The 24,570-nt window shown below is 39.0% G+C and overlaps 2 protein-coding genes across 5 annotated transcripts in view; both read left to right on the forward strand.

The window, feature by feature from the left end:
* LOC127635426 (exonuclease mut-7 homolog) overlaps positions 1–9,726 on the forward strand; it is a 77,795-nt gene extending 68,069 nt beyond the window's left edge. For all 4 annotated transcript variants that reach the window (XM_052115469.1, XM_052115468.1, XM_052115471.1 and 1 more), the window contains 2 exons: positions 6,498–6,564; positions 8,647–9,726. In XM_052115469.1, the coding sequence (XP_051971429.1) occupies positions 6,498–6,564; positions 8,647–8,984 (405 nt within the window). In that variant the 3' untranslated portion in view covers positions 8,985–9,726. The remainder of the gene's footprint in view (positions 1–6,497; positions 6,565–8,646) is intronic.
* Positions 9,727–18,254: 8,528 nt separating this feature from the next.
* On the forward strand, positions 18,255–21,538 carry LOC127635434 (notch-regulated ankyrin repeat-containing protein A). Its single transcript, XM_052115484.1, has 2 exons — positions 18,255–18,365; positions 18,455–21,538. The coding sequence occupies exon 2, from the start codon at positions 18,794–18,796 to the stop codon at positions 19,130–19,132; it is 339 nt and encodes a 112-aa protein (XP_051971444.1). The 5' UTR covers positions 18,255–18,365; positions 18,455–18,793; the 3' UTR covers positions 19,133–21,538.
* Positions 21,539–24,570: the final 3,032 nt, after the last annotated feature.

A 24,570-nucleotide genomic window follows, 5' to 3' on the forward strand; every position in this document is an offset into this window, starting at 1 on the left:
AATCCACATGTGACCAACAACTAAAATTAATCATTTAATAAGTATTTTGTAAAGGTTACTTTCTAGCCTAACGTCACCTAGAATCATCGCTAACGTTAGGGCTACAGCTAGCTAAAGACATAGCATAACTTACCCTCATAATTGTCAATGAATGAAGAGACGTATATCTTGAAACCCTTTTCCCTCTTGCTCTTGGGAGCCGATGATGACGCTTGAATTATTCGGTGTACGTCGTTTATCGTTATCCTTGGCAGATGTTGAAGGGATCTGGTGTAGAAAGCCATGTTTATCTGGTCCTAGTCTTACCTGACAGTTACCGGCGTTGTCGATGAAGCTAACGTAACGTTAGACCGGAAATACCATCGCCCACCAGTGACGTCTGACAATCATGGAACGTTCGTAAACTCAACTAGCCAATAGCAATTGAGATTTATAAATTTTCTCTTCAATAGTTTAGAAGTGTGAAAATGAAGAAGTAAAATACAGTAGAATATCTAGACATACTGTTGTAATATAATTGACTTTCCATACTGTTTTTGAATAAACGAACACATTATATTGAATAATTTGTAAACTATATTTACCTTCGTATATGTTTTTACTAAAACAAGTAAAATGCCACATGGGTATGTTTTGAAAATTTTTAGTGATCTGAACAAATAATGAAATCAAGGTTTTGAACCAGATCATGAATTCAACCTGTTCAACGGAACTGATTCTTTGAAATGAATTGATTTTCTTGGCTCAATTCCAGCATTTTTGCTACTGATGTTTATATGATAAATTATTATAAAATATCTGCCTTAATGCTCTCAAACTCAAGTCATGACACAAGGTGAGAGAGTAAACTACCCTACTAGTACATTCTGTTGGAGGCGAATTTGGACCAATGCAATATTCTCAGTGTTTGTTCATATTATATCTGCAACAAAAAAAATCCAACATATAGTAAATATATGATATATCGCCCAGCCCTAGTCCTAACTCTCATCTAAATTCAAAATTCCCCTGCGACGTCCTCAAGGGTATTCGTTTCTGGAAGTATATAAGAGTCATTGATCTGACCGCCTGAGATGAAAGAATGAGAAGAGCGAGAGAAAAGAAAGAGCTATCAACCATTCTTCGTTTCAAGGCTCGTAGTGGGACTATTATCCCCCTATTTGGGCAGTGTTAAAGAGCTCCGCTATGAGAAGGGGGCAAGTATCAATGGGGTTGGTGGAAAGGCTAGCTTCACAGAGGCCAAGCTACCACACAAAACCCCCAGTGCCCCCCTGAGCTCTGCAGCTAAAGCCCACACAAAGAGTCTCCTCACAGGCCATTATTTCCCAGCTCCCGTGTTTCTCTGCAGAGCTCCAGTCCCTAACCAGCCCCCCTTGTCCAGCGCTGCCAAGAAGCTTTCTGGGTGTATTTTGTTTCCAAGACCAACAGGGGAGCACACATGTATGTTGTTAGAAAAAGAAAGAAGTGTCAGAGCAGATTGCATGGCGACTGTGTCCTGTCCAACTGTCCAGAGCGGTTAGGTTCAGCTTTCTGGGCAATGAACAGACCATTAGCACTTACAACAACGCTAATCTAAACCACCTCGTGGCAGGGTCACGTGAGAGAGAGCGAGGTCAACACTGATGAGCTTTCTACTAATGCCTCAAGTAAACTAGCAATCTCGCATCTTATTACTACCTCCAAGAGAACTGAACTTTTGGTTTTCTTTTCAATGTCTTTTGATAGTCCTTGGGTTCAGTTCAGAATTATTATCATATACTAGATTTGTGGAAATCATAGCTTCACTAGCTAAAACTACTTTTAATTTAATGTAGTTAAACTGCAGTCAAGCTACCATTTTGAAAAAGTAGCTACATTTGAACAGTTAAAAGGGGCAATACTATATATAAATATAATATAATATTAATATATAAATAAGAAAGCTTTACTTTTTTGTCTTTATAACCATCCAAAAATGTCAAAGTCAGGTTCATTGTCATTTTTAGCACATCACATGGCAATGGATAAAAACAAACTACAGTGCAACATGTAGTAAACATAAAAATGACGATAAATACAGACAATAACGCCACAAGTACACAGAATTAAACAAGTCAAATATAAATAGGAAATATATCAAGTATAGCAGCAGTGGGAAGATATGTACAAATGTAATGTATGAACATTGGGCCAAAATTCACTTGGATTTTAAGAGCCACATTATAACCTCGATTTTTGGCATCTTTTTTTTTTTTTTATAAAAAAGGAGAGACAAGTTGAAATAATTTGTTTTGTTTTGTTGTGGTAATCAACATTATGCCACAAATGCTGTCAAATGAGCTCAACTTGTATTGAACCTGGAACATTCATTTAAGTGTGAGATTAAAAAGTGAGGTTGAAGTTTCATTTTTTTTCCCACATGTGCAAAATACCAATATTCTTAAGACTGCACCAATGTTGTTATTGGCCGCCCGAGCTTGCCACAAATGTGTCAAAGACTGAGGTTTGCATTGCCGACAGGGCAGGAATCTAAATCCTAGTCTTGTTCCCACGCTCACCTGCCTCTGTTTCAGTTTGAATCATAGGACTATCCCCTCATTGGTTAGAAGCTCGGTCATGTGACCCAGCCACAGCACAAGCTGCCTGTATGCAGTCCTGGATTTTCCCATGGGAGCGGCAGTGAGAGGGAGAGAGGGAACAGGAGTCTTTGCGAGGTTCCCTCCATTTCCCCTCCCCCACCCACTTTCTATGGGAGCTGTATCGGGCCTTTCTTCCTTCAGCAAGTCTCTCTAATTGGAAGTGTTTTTTGCTTGTTGGGGGCTAATGTTGGCCTAACATGAGAGTGATATCTGGAGCATATACCCCCAAATTATGCTGCAAATACAGTGATACGTCTTATGAACTATGTGAATTTTGCAATCTTTACCTTAGGCACAACAAATTTCACACATGGCTAACCATTCTGGTAACTGGATTACCTTTACATTTTGTGATGAAAACGTGCGTGGTGCTTGTCCATGCAAAACTGGCTGCTACAATGCTAGGGGGATGTGGATGGTTGCCAGGGCATTGCTACTAGGTATCATAGACACCACCAAGTTTCAGTGATATTCTGGTCATTAGATATGGTTCAGGTCCCTCTTTAAATGTAACTTTCTTATTAGATTTGTTTTTTGTGTGTGTGCCTGTTTCTTCGTCCACCAGCCACCAGGTGAAAATTGATCATTAGATTTCTTGGAACAAGCATCTCTTCAACAAGCCATGTGATTCTATATTTCTTTTGTCTCTGTAACGTGTTAACCACAAGTGTGCCGCACAAGCCCTCAAAAGTGAAGCCAAAATGTCTCGATCGCCCCCCGGTGACTGGTCCTAGTATAGGTCATAAACCCCACCTCCCCATGTTATTCAACAGGACGTGAGACCAACTAAACAATTAAATTACACTTCACATATCTTTTTTCCAAAGATGGTTTCTGTCATTTACTGTAGTTTCTATCGTGTTGATGTAATTTCAAGTGTTTGTTTTCAAAATAAGTTTGTTTTTAGTTAGTTATTTGATGCTATAAAAACGGTGCAGTGACATCATGATTGACAGCTGTGATTGACAGGTTCTCTGAGCGAAGTAGTCACTGAAGCACCAACTGACTTTTTTTCGGGATCTTCGGAGGACTGAGGAGATTGGAGCTTTAAATTTAATATCTAAATTTCTATAATTATTTCACACCGTCATAAGTCAAAAGTTCAGGGGCGTGTGCTTGCGATTGATTCAGCGAGAGTGAGGGCGGGACCTTGACTACTGCGGAGGTCTGGTCCCGAAATTGCAACTGCACAGACTCAAGTCCCAAGATGTCAGTGCAATATCCGGACACTGGCGGCTTCAGTTCTCACCAATGGAAAAGAGCGAAGGGGCATCGTCCATCTTTTTTTACAGTCTATGGTTAACCACCAAAGTTTAATACTCAAATTTTGAAGGCCTATTTAAACTTCGGTCTTCCATGTGCCACTACATCTTACACACAGTACACGTGATTCAAATGTCAGCATCGGTACAGTATGCGTGGACTGCTTTTCCCCTCACACAGCCTAGCTTTTGTAGACATGCGGACAGTCCGCATCTGTGTGCCTCGTCTGCACATGCATCTGGTGTTGACTTTACTAAAGAGTAGCACAAACCAGTCAGAGTGCGCATGCATCAAACGAATCATTCGCCAACGGTCAAAAAAGTATATTTGAAAGGCTAGAGCGCTTGAAATGCACAAGATGTTATGGCATACTAAAAAAATTAAGGATACCCTAGCCTCAACATGGTGTACTTAAAAGGTCCGATAGAGCGACAAGTGTCTCATAGCTGTATATTAGCAGCAAATTTATTCTAAATTAATTATGTTTCATAATTTGATGTAAATGTCCTGTAAACATAGTCGATATTTAATTGTCATGTTCATTACTTTAAGTACATTTTCAGTAATTTAGTTGACGAGATTAACACTAGACAGTGTTATACATGGAAGTTTAATACCTTGACCTAATTGTACAATGCTGTATTTACTAGCAGTAGTAATAGTAATGCTTGACTTAACACACACACCACAGTAACATGTTCACAGTGTTGAGGAAATGTTCAGGATCAGATCATGACACGATATTGGAATTCTTTAGTGCAAAAGTGACTTCAAAACAAGAGAAAAGCCTGCTCTGATGTGTCTAACAATCAAGAGTTAAATCATAGCTGGATCTGCAATAATAACAACCCTTGCCTCTTACATATAGCATTGACATACTTGCCATCGGGTTCGGTCTAGTCACGCCTCACTGTCTCTCTCTCGTGTTTATGTACGTTCAAGAGTGAAAGCTTGCGTAAGTGGTTTTAGAGGCAAACACAGATGGAGAAAGAGTTGCAGCAGTGCATGGATGAGTCTGAGAGTTGGCTGAGCAGGTTTAGACTTGTTCTTGCATGGGAAACTCAGGAGCTGGGTAAATAGTTGCCGGTGTGTTTTTCGCAGTGTGTGGGAAGGGATCTCTCAAGGTGGAATGGAGAGAGCGTGAGAGTGAGCAGCCAGGGGTTGCAAAGGGCACCTGTGTCTGTCACACACATACACGTCTCACTTTTCACAGCACCTTATGAGTGTGCAGACTAAATATTTTTCAAACTAAAAGTGTATCCAGTTTTCATGGAGACATATATGCACTGTGGTAATTATTAAATAAAAATTATTACAAAAACGTGGATTACTTGGAAAATAATTTTGACTTGCCCTGGTTTATTAAAAAAAAGAAAGAAAGAAAAAGAAAATCACGGTTACAGTGAGGCACACATAATGGAAGTGTATGGGCCAATCTGTAAACATAAAATGTACAATGTTTCAAAAGTATAGCCACAAGATGTAAACATTATACATGTTAACATGACTAAACATGTTACAGCAATGAGAAAAATATTTATAGTCCTAAATGTAGCCTCGTTGTCTATTTAAAATCTAACTTTATATTTTCTTGTATTGATTTGGGATTAAATATGATCAGGACAGTTTGTGTATTTAACTATAATTTGCTGCTGTACAATTGCCCCCTACATTTCCATTGTAAGTGCATTAATGTAAACATGATTCAGGTTTGTCTTTACAAACGGAGAGGGAATTCGATTTTATTTGTCAATTTGTATTAAACCTAGAACATTGCTTTAAACAACCATAAACTAACTAATCTCTCTTAACAGAAGATTTCCATTTCATTTTCACTTCTTTTCTTTTTTCTTTTGGGAGAATCCCACCTTACACCCTTCAAACACACAAATGAATGAAATCTGAATTGTCTATATGTCCTGTTAAGGTGTCCTTTTTAACATGTACCAGTCTGGCTGGTGTTGCTGAGAGTGGAGACTGAGAGTTTAGTGACGAGGCTTTTAGCACCCATATGTTGTTTGAAAAGGGTCGGGAATCAGTTCCTCACTTAGGCTGATACAGAAGACACACTGAGGTGTGAATTCATGAGAGGCGACACAAACTTCTAACCTCACACCTAACTTGCATCACTGGAGCCAAACTCTTTCTGGGGGGGTGGGGGCTTAACAGACTGTTTGAAACATTTCTGCCTGATCTGGGTTCACAAATGCATCTACCACAGCCAAGAATGAAATAAAACATTTATTTACTATACTACACTCCATCAAAACAAATTATTATCATGCTGCATGCATTTTATGACCACATATTTATTTTTCTAGAGACTTCATGGATATTTGTGCTTTTAAAAATACATTTGTCACAGTGAAGGCAAAAGGAGGATAAAAAATTGGACAATCTTCCATTTTATACACTCATATAAATTTTAACTCAAAATCTTGATGTTGTCCATGGACATGTGATCTGTCAACGACCTAGGAACTTCCTGTATTTTACTGCACCACATGTATAATCACAATTAACACTTGATTTAACAATGTTGGAGATTTGATAAACATGATGTCATAATTTCTTTTTGCATTGAAATTTTTATTTTTTTCTGACACCTCTTTCAAGGCTTGCAATTGTGATGAGTACTTCAAGTTGCAGAGAGAGGAAATGACGTGCATGATGAAAGAAAGAGGTATTTGTTTGCTATTTGTTTCCTTTTTTCAATATGACACACTGGCAGCCAAAAGTTTGGAATAATGGACAGATTTTGCTGTTTCGGAAGGAAATTGGTACATTAATTCACCAAAGTGTCATTCAACTGATCACAAAGTATAGTCGGGACATTACTGATATAAAAAACAGCACCATCACTATTTGAAAAATGTCATTTTTGATCAAATCTAGACAGGATACATTTCCAGCAGCCATCACTCCAACACCTTATCCTTGAGTAATCATGCTAAACTGATCATTTGGTACTACAAAATCAATTGCCATTATTTCATTAATTAAATGAAGCTTCTACAGGAAGTGTGGGGTGAAATGTCACCTGAGTATCTGGACAAACTGACAGCTAGAATGTCAAGGATCTGCAAAGCTGCACATGAGGATTTTTTTTTATGAGAACTCTTTGAAGTAGTTTTAGTAATTGAATAGTAATTGTTCATGTTATTAATGTCCTGATTATACATTGTGATCAGTTGAATGCCACTTAGGTGAAAAGTACCAATTTCTTTCCATAAGAGCAAAATCTGTACATTATTCCAAACTTTTGGCCACCAGTGTGTATGAAACATTTTTGATTTAATGAAACATTAAATACATTTACATATTTTACAAAAATGTATTTTGTCTGCCACTGTTTTTGATATCCTGTGAATTATTAACATTAACAGTTTTTAGCCCATATCCTTGGTAGGGATGAGAATCGTAAGAAATGTAACGATTCTGGGTCTAATTGTGATTCCTCTTAACATTTCCGTGTCCTTAACGGTTACATTAATGATTCTTATTTGCCTGAAGAAATATTTGGAAATGCAATTTTATAAGATATGAACTACATGACACTTGGCGCGCTGTGTTTTTAGCGCTGAAGATTGAAAAAAAATATAAAAAAGCTCAATCATTTGTTTGGGAATCGGACTTCACTAGTGCCGCTGTAGATTAAAAACACAGGCTCATAAGAACAATTCGTTCGGGAATCAGACTACACTGGTCACGCTGTAGATTCAAAACACCGGCTAATAAGAGTAATTCATTCGGGAATCGGACTGTACTGTTCATGCTGTAGATTCAAAACACCAGCTCATGAGTCATTTGTTTGGGAATCGGACTACACTGGTTACTCTGTAGATTCAAAAGAATCTGCTCATGAGAGTCATTCTTTTGGAAATCGGACCACTCTGGTCACACTGTAGATTAAAAACACAGGCTCATGAGAGTCCTTTGTTCAGGAATTGGACTACACTAGTCATGCATAAGATTCAAAAGAACTGGCTCATGAGAGTCATTCTTTCGGGAATCGAACTACACTGGTCGTGCTGTAGATTCAAAAGAATCTGCTCACAAGACTAATTTTTTCAGCAATCGCACTGCACTGGTTGCGCTGTGTTTTATGCTGTAGATGGAAAAAAAATGGCTAATAAGACTCATTCATTCAGGAATCGGACCACACTGTGTTTCGTGCTGTAGATTCAAAAGAACCTTTTCATAAGAGTAATTTGTTCGGGAACCGCACTTCACTGGTCACATCATTCATTCTGAAATCAGACTACACTGGTTGCACTGCATGTTTTGCGTGGTAGATTCAAAAGAATTGGCTTATAAGACAAATTTGTTCACGAATCTTACTATTGGTTGTGCAGTGTTTTTTTTTTTTTTAGCTGTAGATTCAAGAGAACCAGCTCATTCGTTTGGCAATCGGATCACACTTAATGTTTAATTTAGAAGCAGCACTGCCACTGAATAACACAGCAAGAAACACAGACAGAGTATTTTAGTGTGGTGTTCCGTCCATATCAGTGGAAAAGGCATATCTGTGAACTACAAACAGACTACAAAGTCTGTTTGTAGTCTTAATTTTCATGACTTTGAACTACAAAGTCATGAAAATTAAGCGGTTCCAGTATTATTATTATTTTGTCATTCCAACTCTAATTCATGGTTTTTGTCAGTAACATCAATTTAGATTCCTTCCATCAGAAGATACTGTATACCACAAAGTCTTCTTCACCCATGTGTTGAGCTCCATAAATTTATTTGTCCCCTTAAAAAGGTCTTATTCAGGACATCGTACCCAAGCGGGATGACTGCAAACTGCAAGATGAGACACAAGCAGATTACAACAGCTGGAGGCCCCCAGAGGGTCCCGAGTTCACCCCTCACTGCCGCTGGGCCCCACAAACTGCCCTGGACCCCCAGACCTTCAGATTCCCCAGCGGGGCCAAAGTTCAGCTGGAGACTGTGCCGCCAGGCCTCCTTCCCCGTATACCAGTATACTTCATCTGCACTGGCTGCGGAAAAGTATTCTGGGAGGGGACCCATTTTGACAGGGTGCTGTTGCAGTTCCAAGAGGTCTTGCATGTTAGTGAAGATGTGGCTACGAAAGCATAAGATCAGTTCCAGGTTTAATGGACTGACCCCATTGCTTTAAAAGTTGTAGTTGTTGTTTTAATTTTTTTTAATTGAGATTTACACCTCAGATTTTTTTATTTTATTATTATTTTAATGGAGGTATTTGAATTTGCTACATTGTGTCATGGTAACCGTGCAAAAGCAACAATTAAAAATAATTGACTGTTTAAACTTGTTTTGCACTGTAAAATATATAACAATATAATGAATACTTTGTCATAGTTGTTTATAAAAAGTGTTTGTTACTTTTTATGAAATGATTTATCACAGATAGTGATTATACACTTTGAGTTATCTTTTTTTCTCAACATGGCACAAGAAATGTTCAACTTGTTCAACCCGACATTGTTTTATAAAACTTGTTAGAATCTATCTTTTCTACATATAATCTTTTGCAGTTATCTCTAAAAACAATATGCTTGAATGTTATCAATATGGGCCATTGTTTATGTTTAGTTTTTAAGTCATATCTCCATTTGTAAATCTGTCAAATCTACAAATATATCTCGGTCCCCCAAAGACTGTGCTCCTGAATTCATGCCAAATGCTGTTTTCCCTCCTAAGTTTTTGAGGACGATTTGTAAGTTCATAACAGGATGGGTAACAAAGTCCTTCACACTGCCCTGCCAAGTCTAATAAAACCATGCTCAGAGCAGCCCACATCTGTGTCCCCTTTTAAAAATGTGCTCCCTGAATATGAATATAAAAGTGTTCACTGTAACTGTAGCTCTGCGTGTTTTCATTCACTCAAGATAATCTTGTCTGCTTGCAGTCGGAGCTCTAGCTAGCCCTGTTCAGACCGCCCCGGCTCTTCTGCACTTCTGTTATTCGATACTAGCTCTTTCTTTGCTGGGAAGAAAAGCTTGCCTCTTTCCCACGCTCCTTGAACACGTGGTACTGGGGCTGAATTGGACTCAGAAGTCCCTCCCTCTATTGAGACGTCACGCCAGCCCCGCAGATTCCCTGGCCCGCGACTCTGGGGCCTCTGCCTGATCTCTTCCCCCACCACTTGAGTGTCTGGATCAGGCGTCAAAAACCTTGAACAGAGGCAGGCTTGGCTGACCTTTGTAGAGCTCCCCTTCACTGCAGTGAAACACCAAATATTTTTCCTTTTCCTTTGGAAGAACTTTTAAATCTGAACACTGCGGTTTAAGCATACCAGGTTTAACCTGAATAGTATTTGCACACAGTGAACGACTTTCAAGCCTTCACATATTAATATTTAATAACACATATTTGCACTTGTTGGCACTGGGAGGAGTTTTTAGCTTGCCTCCACATAGCTCTCTCTCGCTGGGTTAGGTTTCTGATAAATGTGAAATGGAGGCATGGGCCCAGGTGGAATGATGCAGTACTGTTTAGTACAGTACATCTGACACTGAGCAAATGGCCCATAGGCTATTCTCAGCTGTCTCAATTAGCACCTTTTTGACGTCCCATTTATAACTTGTCACTTTGATGTCAACTTAACAGTGTTATTTAAGAGTCTCACTTAGGCTCAAATTGTATAGACTACTTATAACAAACACAGTTATGAAAACAAAAAATACATTTAAAACTTTACATATTTTGAAAACAATTATAATTTTTTTTTTTTGTAAGGATTCCAGTGGCCATCTCATGTATTAGTCCCACAAAGCATTAAAACATTGAAACCACACTTGGAAATGTATGAATTTCATTGCACACTGTAAATATCAAACCACGTTCCAGATTTTTAGAACTAAACACTTTAAGCCATTTTGCTGCTACTTTGTTACTTTCTCATAAATGAGAGCCTACTATGGACATGTTATACTAACGTTTGACAGAAAGAAACTTAATTCTGAACAGTTAATCTAATGTTTTATCATTTAATTCTCAACAAACTTGATCAAGTGTTTTTCTGCTATTTTTTTCCAAAATACATTCCATTATTTTGATATTTTGTTTTGTCCTGCAATGCCTTTCATACATTTTTAAGTGTGACTTAAGTGTCCAAATACCTTTTTGGGCCACTGCAATAAGTTTCTATAATATAGAAACCGTGCAAATTTGCTCCTCGGGAGAAAACTTGCCACTGGAAGAGGCCTGCATTTTCTCAACAAATATTTTTCAAAAGGCCAGCGCACATTCTGATTAGCAAACAGATGTGCTGAGATATCCCGACAGGTTTTAAAGAACACCTCCGTTTCACACATGGTTGAATTACCTCACAAACGCACTTTGCCTCATTCTTTCAAATGTTGGGAAATTTTTTGCTCAAGGGAAAAATGTTTCCACTTGAAATATTCATTTGAGGACATTGAAATGTGGTACAACTGAAAACACATGCCTGAAACTCAGTATTTACACGTGCAGGAGATATTAAAGAAGGATATATGTTAGGATAATAATGAATAATTGGACATGGTGTTTATTCAACCCCTGGCAAAAATGATGGAATCACCACACTTTGAGGATGTTCACCCAGCTTTTTACTTGATAGAAAATAAACAAATCAGATATGACACAAATTATTTTTGTTTAATAGCTGAACATTCTGGCTTCATGAGACATCCCTCAAACTAATTAAATTACATTATTTTAATTAATATTTTTTTCCCAAATCAAGTTATGTCAAAAATTATGGAATTGCCTTGTAATTTGCATTTCTAAAACAAATACCAGCACAAGTCTACAAATGCTAATTAGTCTGCAGTTAAAAGAGAGCGCTCATAGACCTTAACAAGCTGCTAGAATTGGCTAATTGAAAGGAAACATGGCCCCAATAAGAGAATTGTCAGTTGAAACAATGGCAAGGATTTTATAACACCTTTAATAGGAAACCAACATGGAGTGTGGCAAAAGAAGTTGGTTGTTACCAGTCAGCTGTGCCTAACATTTGGTGCAAGTTTAAATAAAATGGGAAGGTTATAAAAGGAAAACATACAGGTAGACCAAGGAAGATGTCAAAGCGTGAGGATAGAAAACTTATAGCAATATGCCCTTGAAAATAGAAATGCACAACAAAACAAATGTAAAACTAATGGATGGAAACAGGAGTCAATGTTTGTGACAGAACTGTAATAAATCAGTTGAATGAAATGGGATTTACATATCATCACCTTCCTAAAATAATGTCTTAAGTAATTTTTTCAGGTTTTTCAGAAAACATTAAAAACTGAACCAATTATCATACTAAAAATGGACTATTTTAGGAAGGTGACTATATAGAAAAGACAAACGAAAACAAGTCTACAGTGGGCTAAAGAGAAGCAATCATGGTGTGTGGATGATTGGATGAAATTGATATTCAGTGATGAATCACAAATCTGCATTGGCCAAGGTGATGATGCGGGAATTTTTGTCTGATGACATTGTAATGAAACATATAAAGATGACTGCCTGAAGAAAACAATAAAATTTCCCCAGTCATTTATGACATGGAGTAGGATGTCAGGTAAAGGACCAGGGGAGATGGCAATCATTACCTCAGGTGTACATTCAAATTTTGTACACTTTTCTCATTCCATCGATAGAAAATAGGTTCCCTTACGACTCAGTACACTTGACATTGCGTTTGCTGTCCTTCCACACAACCTAGTTGAAACTTCTCTACAATAATGGCAATATTCTATTGGCTATGGTGTTTGAGTCTGGCCCTTTTAGGCGTGAAGCTGTTCACAATAAAAGCAAGTGCGCAAACACTATTCCTCAGAATTTTCTTCCTTCAAGACAGCGATTCATCTCTTGTCTAGAAACCCTCTACTACTTTGCTGTCGACTACACGAGTCAGCGGGTGGGATCTTCACGGCAACGAGAAGACTCTCCACTCCGCGACATCACTCTGCCTCGCCGCTTGACACTTCGTTGGTGAACAGGTCGCTTCAGCATCCAGATTAGATTGTGTATATACATATATATATATATATAAAGTGTCGCTTACGTGTTCTCGTTTCGCAAAGAATGTTATAGAGGTTGTTTCATATGAATTAATAAGCCTGCTGTCGCGCTGCGTGAATGCATGGCAAGTCCTCATGGGCGTATCACAGCTGGTGTTTACAAGGTTCGAGCACAATCTGTGGTCCAACATGATATGCCGGTGTTGTGTGCACAGACTGTGACACAAACGGCAGGACGGCAGGCTTCGGCCCATTCTAGTTCTGAGACACTGAAGGACGCATACAAATTGCACCGTTATACAGGCGGCTTTTTTAATTCGCGTTCGAGGGAAATGCGTATCAATTTAAAGTCTTTGTTTTCATTCTATCTGTGGCTTCCTGCACGTTCACAAAATGTATCAATGCGGCACTCGCCCCATTGAAAATGAATGGTGTGTGTCTTTTGAATTACCTCAGCGATTGGTTATTACTAGCCAATCAGAGGCACAACTGAGTGAATACAGAGACTTGCTGCTTTGCCATATGGAAAATCTGGTCTAATGTCAACTGGGCGAAAAGCACACTTTTCTCCAGCCAGTAAATCTCCTTTTTAGGAGTTCATGCGTGCGCACCTCATGAACGAGCGCATACAGGCAATTCTTCAGTGTCTGTATCAGTTCAAACTGAAAACACATTACCACTGAAGTAATTTCATTTTAATGTGCATCGCGGTAACTCGCCACTGTCTGGCTGCTCTAGCACCATGTACAGCGCCAGCCTTCTACCAAAATGGTGTTGTGCTGGGTCAAGATTTCTGATGCACAAATGCATCCAACACAGGTCGGTGTGCGGTGTGTAATGGACACCAACTTTCGACAACTGGAAAAAGGTGTGAAATGGCTGTGACGTGTCAACAGCCTAGAGATACTGGCTGTCTTTCTAGCTTTGAGAGCTTTTCATTCCAATATTGTGAATCTCCACATTTTGATTAATTCGGACCACACAACAGTAGTGGCATATATATGTCGCCATGTCACACTGGCCCATGTATGGCCGGCGAAACACTATTATGCACTTCCTCCGGTGTGCCACCTCAATTCTATCATTAGCAAAGTCCAAGTGGACATGGAAACAGTTCTGTTTATTGCGCTGAATTGGCCCAATCAGTCCTGGTTTCTGGAGATGGAAGAAATACTGCACGGGCCTCCATGGGAAATACAGCAGAAGAATGATCCTCTCTCTCAAACACAAGGAATGGTTTGGCATCCCCAGCCGCAAAGCCTGCATGTGTGGCCTTTGAACAGATTGCATTAAATGCGCCAGAACTGATGCATTCAGTCACGAACACCATTTTACAGGCCAGAGCGCCATCCATGAGATGCCTCTATGAGCTAAAATGGAATGTGTTCACTGATTGGGGTCTTTCACATGGCAAAGACCCAGTAAACTGCCCCATACATGAAATTCTCATATTTCTTCAAGAGCGATAAGGTGCAGGACTCACTCCGTCAACACTCAAAGTTTATGTGGCGACTATGGCCTCCTCATGGGCATGGATGAACTGTGTCATTACAAGACCTGTTTTGCAGCAAGATGGTCTCCTCAAAACACACTTGCAAGGTTTTAGAACCTATACGTAACTTCTCTCTCTTCACAAGTCCTCTCTGTTTGGAGCACTTGCTATTTCATACTAAGTATGGATTCTCCATCATTATACACAACCGCCTGCATTCAGGCTGTTGTAATTTACCATTAAGTCACAAGCACTTTCATTATGAATAAACTCCCTTCTTGACTGGGTTTGTGAAGGGGTTAATTCCTACTATATGACTATAGTTCATATATTTATTCTGAGTGTAAAAAAAAAACATAGCCAATATTAGAATAGTGCCGTTATTGTAGAGAGGTTTCAACTAGGTTGTGTGGAAGGACACACCCTATACGTGTTAGCAAACGCAATGTCCCATTGCCTTTTTCTCAGGTAACCAAAGTTACGTACATAATCGAGACATTTAGTGACGATAAAGTCATTTTTTATGATGATATTGCATCTTGCCACAGAGCAAAGAGTGTTTAAGCTTTTCTTCAGGAAAGGCATATCAACTCAATGACATGGCGAGCAAACAGTCCGGATATTAATCCGATTTAAAATGTATGGTGGAAATTGAAAAAACTGGTCCATGACAAGTCTCCATCCTGCAAAGCTGATCTGTCAACCGCTAATCGAGAAAGTTGGAACCAGAATGATGGAGAATATTGTTTTTCATTAGTTCATGCCTCAAAGAATTCAGGCCATCATAAAAGCCAGAGGAGTAACCAAGTACTAAATGTGACTTTAAAAAAAAAAAAAAAAAAATGTATGATTCCATAATTGTTTTCTTAACATTGAGTGATTCCATATTTTTTTCCTCTAACTGAAAAAGCCATTAATTAAAATAATTAGTTTGAGGGATGTTTCACGAAGCCAGAATGTTCAGCTACCAAACAAATATTGTTTGTGTCATATCTTTGATTTGTTTATTTGCCATGAAGTAAAAAAAAACTGTGTGAACATCCTCTAAGTGTGGTGATTCCATAATTTTTGCCAGGGGTTGTATGTGTGAACTCTGGCTCGTCATGGTTTATTTATGAGTGTATTAAGTTCCATGTATGAAAAGAATGTTAACAACCAAGGATATCTGAACTCCTTTGTGCTAAGCTGAAATTTTACCATTTTAATGTTAAATTGACATGGTTGTTATATCATGGTGGCTATGTTTTAACAAATTAGCCATATTTTTCAAAAGTTTCCAATATTGCATTTCATTTTATGTCAGTGACAGGTATTTAGCCTTCTGAATACTTTTGAGGGTTAGCAAAAGCATGTTTCAGCTAAGTTTAAATAAATAGATTAGGCTACATCTTTTAATAAAGTGTCTGATAGCATTTAATTTGACAGATATTTAGCTGTTTGAATAACTGACAGGAAATTAGTTTTTAGCAAATTACTCTTTGAGGTTTTCCCAAAGCTTGTTGGAGGTATTATGTTTATTTAAAAGCTGAGGTAGTAAAATAAAATACCATGAGTTTTTCATTTTTTATTTTTGGGAGTTGGTATGTCATATCTATTTTTATATGCCACGTCATTTATCGACTAGTTTGTCTGAACTTTACCAAAATTGCTTTTCATTGGACATAGGCTACTACAGGCTACGCTGGACATTTGGCCAAAGCTCGTTTCGACTGAGCACAGACATGTTTTTGCTTTCAACCTTAATTTAATATTCAATATGTAATATAGGCCTATGTGTTGTAAAAGAGTATTGCTGTAACTGTACAGACACCGTTCAAGTCAGAAGCCTGTTCAGAATTTAAAGCCAAATGAATCATATGTAGTCTAAAATATAGCCTAACAAGGAGCAGTTGGCATAAACCTAAAACGGATATAAAATAAGTCTCTTTTTATAATCTGACAGAATAATGTATCTTTCAAGTATTTCCAGCTATCTATGCCAAGTTATTTTGTTTCTATATATGTCAAAGTATATTTTATATATTTTTTATTTTTACGTTCCTTGTTCCAGAGTGTGGTCTGTAAAACGCGTTTATAGCGCGTTTATATGCGTTTTATGCCTCCAACATTTGCGCCATTTGCAAAAGTCTATTTTTTTTCTGTTAACCAGCACTACGACACAGGCGCCGAAGCGATTATAAACTGAAACAGAACAGATCAAATCTTTGAAGCCTCTGAACAAACGAAGCAAACGGCTACACAGTATACTCTGTGTGTGTGTGTGTGTGTGTGTGTGTGTGTGTGTGTGTGTGTGTGTGTGTGTGTGTGTGTGTGTGTGTGTGTGTGTGTCTTTCCACCTCAAACTGCGACGTGGTGTGAGTAAAGGCGACAGAGCTGCGCAGCAATTGCAGTCGTCCGGTTCCCACGGTACACTGTCACTCGATTTCCTGTTTCACGCATGCGCGACACAGGTAATTTAGCCAGAATGAGCGCGTCGAATAGGCTAACTGTTGACGCGCACAGGATGTCGCGCAGGCGTTGTTATTGAAGTCTGCCACTTCTAAAACAGCTCGAATGGCTGCTTCACTCGTCCTAAAAGTTTAATGATCCAGAGAAATGTGTTTCATGTTACTTTCAAAAATTAAGAAAATAAATAAATAAAATAAGAGTAGCAGCCATAGCATTTGGTGCAGACAGGTAGGAACTTTTAGTAAAATGTCGCTTTTATATGAGTTGTCCAGCTATGAGATGAAATGTGTGCAATTGGGTAGGCTACCATTTAAAAACAAACCCAATAAAGGTCTCTCTCTTCATTTTATGATAACAGAGGAAAGTTTGCCATAAACAGTGAGGACTGGGTTACAGTTAGGCTATATTATAGCAAAGTACCAAATATTTAGAGAATATGTGTGTGCGTGTATTTATCACTTTGTGGGGACCAAATGTCCCCATAAGGATAGTAAAACCTGAGTTTTTTCACATTGTGGGGACAATTTGTCGGTCCCATGAGGAAAACAGCTTTTAAATCATAGTAAATTATGTTTTCCGAAAATGTAAAAATGCAGAAAGTTTTCTGTGAGGGTTAGGTTTAGGGTAGGGTTAGGGGATAGAATATAAAGTTTATACATAAAAACCATTATGTCTATGGAAAGTCCCCATAAAACATGGAAACCCAACGTGTGTGTGCAGGGGCCGACTGGACTTAAAAGGTTCTGCAGAGAAAAATGACTGAAAACCCTAAAATGGCTGTAATCGCTGCCAAAGGTGCTTTAACTAATTACTGAGTTAAGGGTCTGAATACTTATGTCAATGTGATATTTCAGTTTTTCTTTTTAATACATTTGCAAAGTTATCAAAAATCTTTTTTTTTTTTTTTGCTTTGTCATTATGAGGTATGGATTGATGTATAAATATATGTAGCCTATGTATATATATATATATATATATATATATATATATATATATATATATATATATATATATATATATATATATATATATATTATTTTATATATATGTCTTTAGCTTTTCCTTGTATGGTCTGAGCAGTTTAGGTTTGATTGTGGGAATCAGAACGTGATTTATTCTAGTTATCGCTGAACAATCAGTACAATCCCAGTTACTAGCTAATCCTTGGCATTCTATGGAAATCCTTTACGTAGCTGTATAAACTAACTTTTACTCGGGTGTGTGGCATTTGAGGTAGCCTATGTGTAAAGCATATCAACGCGTAATAACGCAGCCGTTTTATTGCTGTTTTATGTTTTGTAAGTAAGCCGCGCCCCTTTCATCCGTCTCAAGGGTTTTGTCACGCCCCCAAGCCAACCAACAGCCTATCAGCTTCGCCCAAGCCCTCCCATTCCACAATGCTTGATTCTATAAAGACGTTTTGTTATGCAAAATAGTTCGTCTAAAATATCCCCCTGGCAACGCAGCTCTGGACAGAGAATCACCGGCACCGCGCTACGGACACATACACAGCGGGCAGAGTTTTTGAGTCACTTTTACCCGTCCAAACGTCAAGAGGTAAGTACAATATCGTCACTCATTTAACGTCAAATATTTTAGATGTCATAAAGTAGTCATTTATGATACAGTGCCTATGTTTATTTCAGTCAGCCTTGCCAAATAGGCTAAGCCACAGCGGGATGCGTGAGCCGCATTTCCTGAGGTAAATCACCGAATCTAACGGCCCCTCGATGCGCTTAACTGGAGACGCCGCCGTTCACACAGTAAATAACTTTATTCTGCTATAACCTGGTGCTGCAACTGAGGGAAACTCACAACTTGTGGATCATTTGAACTTTTATTGCTAAGTCTTTGGATGTACTAGCCACTGACTGCATTTACACACCAAGTGTGTCGTTTATTTGTCCTTTTTGGATATATGCTCGTTGATTGTAGTCTCGAGCGCAACAACTGGCTTTAAGACTAGTGACTTAAAGTAAAGCATCATGAGCCAAGCGGAGATATCGACGTGCTCGGCGCCTCAGAGAGTCTTCCAGGAGGCGGTGAAGAAAGGCAACACGAAAGAGCTCCATTCACTGCTGCAGAACATGACCAATTGCGAGTTTAACGTAAATTCCTTCGGGCCCGAGGGACAGACGGCGCTGCATCAATCGGTCATCGACGGAAATCTGGAGCTGGTGAAACTGCTGGTGAAATTCGGAGCCGATATTCGGCTGGCGAACCGGGAGGGCTGGAGCGCATTACACATAGCCGCTTTCGGAGGACATCAAGACATCGTGTTATACCTCATCACCAAGGCCAAGTACTCGTCCGGTGCGCGGTGATCCGGGTCAAAGCACATTGGGAAAGATCATTCTAGCAAACGCCTGACGGACGCCGGCGAAGTTCCCTTGTACCTGTAACCAGATGAGGGCTTGTCCGGCTGGTTCTTTACACGGCCACGAGAAACTGAAACGCACATTGTTTTTCATGTGCGTTGGTACTATAGCTTTTTATTGAATGTCAACCCGGGGCTTGACCTATTGACCAGTCCACCGATGTGACCGCTGGAGAAATCAATATGGCACTTGATGCTGTGGCTGAATGCTGGAATATTTGAAAGGGAAAGAGGTGAACCCCAGAATGAAGGCCACCATCATCTATTTTGGCTAAACACTGTTTTTTTTTAAACGAACCTTCCTTAAGTCGTTTCATCAATCAAATCATGTGGCATGCTGCGGTGTTGGTGAGCAATGCTAAAATATGTCCTCGACATAACAACTGACTTTTTCTTAAGTACTGTACACATAGCTTTACTGCGTTTCTCTGTAAAAGTAGTCCATTGCGCTCTGCCTTCACCTAGCAGATTGCTTTACACAGCTTTCAGGCCAGTGCGACCCATGTCTATGATTAACGTGTTACTAAAAAAAAAGCTGCTTTCGCTTTTTTAAAAAAGATTTTTTCTCAAAACGTCAGTAAAGTCGCATTTGGTACACACTTCATAATCTTTCAGTATTTTTAATTAACACCCTGGTCATCACAGTGAATACAGGCTGGGTTTGTTTTGGATTTTTATTTTATTTATGAAGGTACATTGAGATGATGCATTTTAAATTATGTTGTGCTTATTTTTAAGAATATAGCCTAAGTGTATGTAGGGTGACCTAAAGCTGCTTCGGACTCATTACAGGCTAAACTGTCCCGTGTGGAGACCCCCCCAATCCAACTTTTATTTTGGTTCTCTGCATCAGCTACCTCGACTTTAAAGTATTCGACAATATCAGATATATGCTGTCTTTTTCATGCTTTCTCATTAACTCTTCTTAGTTGCCCACGTGCGCTCTTTTTATTTTTTTTGGACGTAAAAAAATCGTCTACGCCTATTTTTTTGCGCAATTATTTCAGCGATTTCTAATCGTCAACATAATTTTTTAATCTTCACTCGGGACAATTTATCTCCAAAGCCAAATTAAGATTGATTGGTTATTCGAAACATATTGATTCTTTTTTATTTTCTTTGCCAAGTATGGTTGAGACATTATAAATGTTTTCTTTCAGCCGATCGCTACATATCGCATTTCCATTCTTTGTTTCTATCGTAAAAGCTAAATACATCGCATGGCTATTAAATGCAGGGAGTTTTGTTGCACATACAAAGTGAAGCCTTTTGCGACCCTTAGTGCCTGGTCGGGTAACTGCAGGAGCCGAGGCTTACGAAAAGTTACTACTGAGCAGGACTATATGAACATTATTATTGAAAAGACTTTGACTTCTGCTGCAGTCTCGTTCAAAAGACTGCCTGCTGCCTTTAAGAGTCATGACACCTGGTGTTGGTTTCAATGCTGCTTTTATGTAAGTTTTTCCTTTTTCTTTCTTTTTGATACAGTGGCCAACGGTGAGTGAATTAGGTCAAATACCAGTCTATTTGTGAGAAGCCCCATGAAGTTGTATGCAATTGTATGACTGTACTTTTGTATTCAGCCCCCCACACTCACTCCTGGTTAAACTGTTTCCAACAATGTAACCAGGGACTTTCAACTCCTCCTACACCTGGAGATACAACAGATGTGATTCTCATGATCATCTACTAGATTTGATGATATAGGCAGAACAAATATGCATTGCTTGTCTTAAACTTGATTTTTTTTCCTCTTGTCGAAAATATTGCACTGATGACTGTTGTTAAAACGTTGACTTAAGGTCAACATTTTATTTTTTCTAAATAGAAAAAAGGAACACAACAAAATACTATTGTATAAAAAAAGCTCCAGGTTATATTGTCTCTTTTTGTGTGTTTCATTGTATAACATTACTTTTGCAAAGATGTTTCTATCTCTGTGATCGGGTGTATGTGTATACATATAAAGGCTATATATGGATATATATATAGACGCTGATATCTCAGAGCACTTCCTTATTTGAAGTGCTCTCCTCCTGATGTTAATAAAGGGGAATAATACTTGTGATGGTAAGATCATTGTAACAAAAATAAACTGCACGATGTATAGTTGTTTTACCCCACCATTTGTCATAACATTTATGATATGGGGATTAAATGACAGGATAGGTGTATATGAATGAGTAAAAGTATTTTTTTTTGTGCGTCTGCTTTTTGTTTGTATTCTTTTTGAACATTTGTAACACTGTGATTCATGCGTGATGAGAAACCGAGTGCTGTAGTATTTTGTTGTTGTTGTTGTTGTTGAATGTGCGTGTGCATTCAAGCCAGTAAAGAAATCATTAAACCTTCTTGAGTGTGAACCTTTCTTTCTCACTCTTTCATTCTCTCTATCTTCAAAGAAGAAAAATTGGACTGGTTTGGGCCTCCTCTCCTCTCTGGGCCAAACTGACCCCAGTTTCCGTTCTCTCCTTATTTTGTCATTTATTTGGCCTGCTCCTATCATATGCTGGATAAAAGAGTGCTGTTGGGTTGTAGGTAATTTTGTTTTAAAGGCAGCGCCCCCCCCCCCCATCCATGTGTTTGTGTGGCTTTTATTTTACAGCAACTCTTTGCCCTTCTGTTTTTGCGAGAGACCGATAGTGTTTCAACACTTTGATAAGCATAAGAGTGCACATAGAGTATATCAGATCTTTTTAACCTGATCGGTCATGATTTCACCTGCCTCAACAGTGCTCAACTGTGTCTCCTTTCGAAGGCTGCTTGCTAGGTAGGACATGTCATTTGAAGGCAGTAGTATACCGAGTGTCCTCCTTTAAACAAGCCTAGTTTAAACGAGACAGCCGTCACTGGACAAACAGAAACAAAACTTATCATGGTTGCTATGACAACATGCCACTATTTAACAAGTGTGAGCGTCTGAGTGAGAAGGGAACAAAGTCCCTTTGGATGGGAATTCATGAGGTAAATTTTAGGAGAGTTATAATCATGTAGAGAGAAAATAAAATATATTTTACAGGTGTACTTTTAGTCTATACTACTTTTTATTATATATTATTCTAATAATACATATTATTTACTCTGCATCCGTTTACTGTGTTACATCGACTTGGGAATTAACATTACTTGCGTTTGAATGCCATATTTTCGGGCAAATTGGCGTCATTTTTTAAAGACATTTCCGTTAATGCAAAGAATTGTGGGTTGTGAGTGCACACGAAGGATACCATAGACATATAGATAGACGCCCTATCGACAGCTACTGCCTACTGGCGCGGACGAGCTGCGGCGCCGCCATCTTAGACCGGTCACCCGCTCCACTCAGTGTAATCTGCGCATTTAATTAATCATACCTCACTGAATACCGAACTGATTTTCACGCGGAGTTTTTTGCTGCAAAGGTCATTCATGTAGCTATGATACAGGACACATGGTTCGGCGAATTTTAATATTCACAAAATACAACCAATGATAATGTTAAAACTTACTTGTGAAAAGTAATCCCCCGGGCCCTATTTGCGATGGTCCGCAATTAAACAGGAAAATGCTCCACAGTGCTCTGGCATCTTAACTGCTGCAGCGCAACGAAACTAGGAGTACGACCGGTTTAAGATGGCGGCCGTATTTCTCATTGCGAAGCGGCCAATAGGGATCTAGTCTCTATATAATATCAATGAAGGATACACCTCACTGTGCGTTCAGACCAGAGGAGGCGAGAGCGTCAAAATTCGCTCTGGCTGCCCTGCCAACAACGCTATTGAAAATTCGTGGACGCTCTGACATAGTTGAAATGGGCGGCAACGTTCGTTGAGAATGCTTGGTTTTGTGAACTATATTTAAAGGGGCCACAAAACATCCAGACATGTTGACCAGTATCTTTTTGACGACATATCACAAGTAGCGTATATCCTCATGAAATATTTTAATACATTATTATATAATATTATATAAACCGTAATATCCACTTCATCTACTTACCTGGCACACTAACCATTTCAAACACCTTTGTCCACTCATCGTTTTATTATTTTATTTATATCTCTGTAAGCAAACGGGGACAGATCAAATATTACGGGAAAAGCCACCATGGCAATAATCAGTCTTCGGAACTAATGTTTGGTGGGAACCAAAGTATACATGGTTGTGTTCTCTAGACTTCCCTAGAGCGGAGCACTTCTATATTCCAATAGGTTGCCGCCGAACTGCGTCAAAGCTCATTACCATAATGTTGGCTGCACTTGAACTTTCCTGTGACGCCCACACCGCTCAAGACTCGCGCGCCGCTTCTCGCCGCCGAGAGACGCTGGCTGTCATACAAAATGAATGACTTCCGGTTGATTCAACGCTTTCAACGCTTCTGGTCTGAACGCACGGTCATGCATCCTCCGAATTCCAGTGAAAGAAGTTCGCATTCAAAGGTTGCATTTGCAGTGTCCTAATCGCTTTTCTGAAACGAGACAGCCTCGATGTCGTATGCGACTGACAAATGCGACCTCCGGAGGATGCATCCTTCCAAATGAGACACAGCCAGCTTAGTTCCGGAAGTGTTTTTTCCCCATAGCGATTTAATAAAATCCTTCATAAAAGCATTGAACCAAACTATGCAGCCGAGAAATGAGTCAGAGAAGATCCTTATTCGGTTACAAATACTTACACGATCCCCACGTGACAGGGAAGCGGAGAGAAAGTTCGAATGAGTTGGTTTGTCTGAGTGTGTGGGTGTAGAGAGCTTTGGCTGAAAAGAGCGAAACCTCAAGCACAACATATGGTAGGTGTGAGACACCCTCGGCCAAAATCAAGTTGTTCTGAACCGGCTAGTGAGATGCCGACTTTAATATACTGTAATAAGAATATTTTTAGACCCATTTGGTGTCTACGCTGGCCGACATGACTTCGCAGAAATAGAAACCATTAAAAAAATAGAAAGCCCTGTCGCTCGTCATGTCGCTGGTGGTTAGGACAAAAACTCTGTTTAACATGGAAAAGGTACCTTTTATCACATGACGTGGCATCGCGTCAAGTCTGGTTAGGGCACTGTGTCATGCACAGTGCATCATGGAAGTGGGCGGTCGCTGCAGAGCACTTTTTGCTGCTGTTTGTATACTGTGACACCGATTGGTGGAGGTTTCTCTTTAAGATCATGAGTAGTATGAAATACATAACTTAACTAGAAATAATTTTTCACTCTTTGTTGATCACCATAATTTTTTTAACATGTAATAACTTGCATTTACATAATGGATTTTCATAATTTAATATCGCCTTTCATGGTTTTAATGAGACCCTCATATATCCAAATGACAAAAGTATAATTATGTTTTATAATTATACTGGGACATAAAATGGCCTGAAGTTGAACAGACACCAATATGCGGTACATTTTAT

Source organism: Xyrauchen texanus, chromosome 43 (genome assembly GCF_025860055.1).
Source record: "Xyrauchen texanus isolate HMW12.3.18 chromosome 43, RBS_HiC_50CHRs, whole genome shotgun sequence".
NCBI classification, from domain to species: Eukaryota; Metazoa; Chordata; class Actinopteri; order Cypriniformes; family Catostomidae; genus Xyrauchen; species Xyrauchen texanus.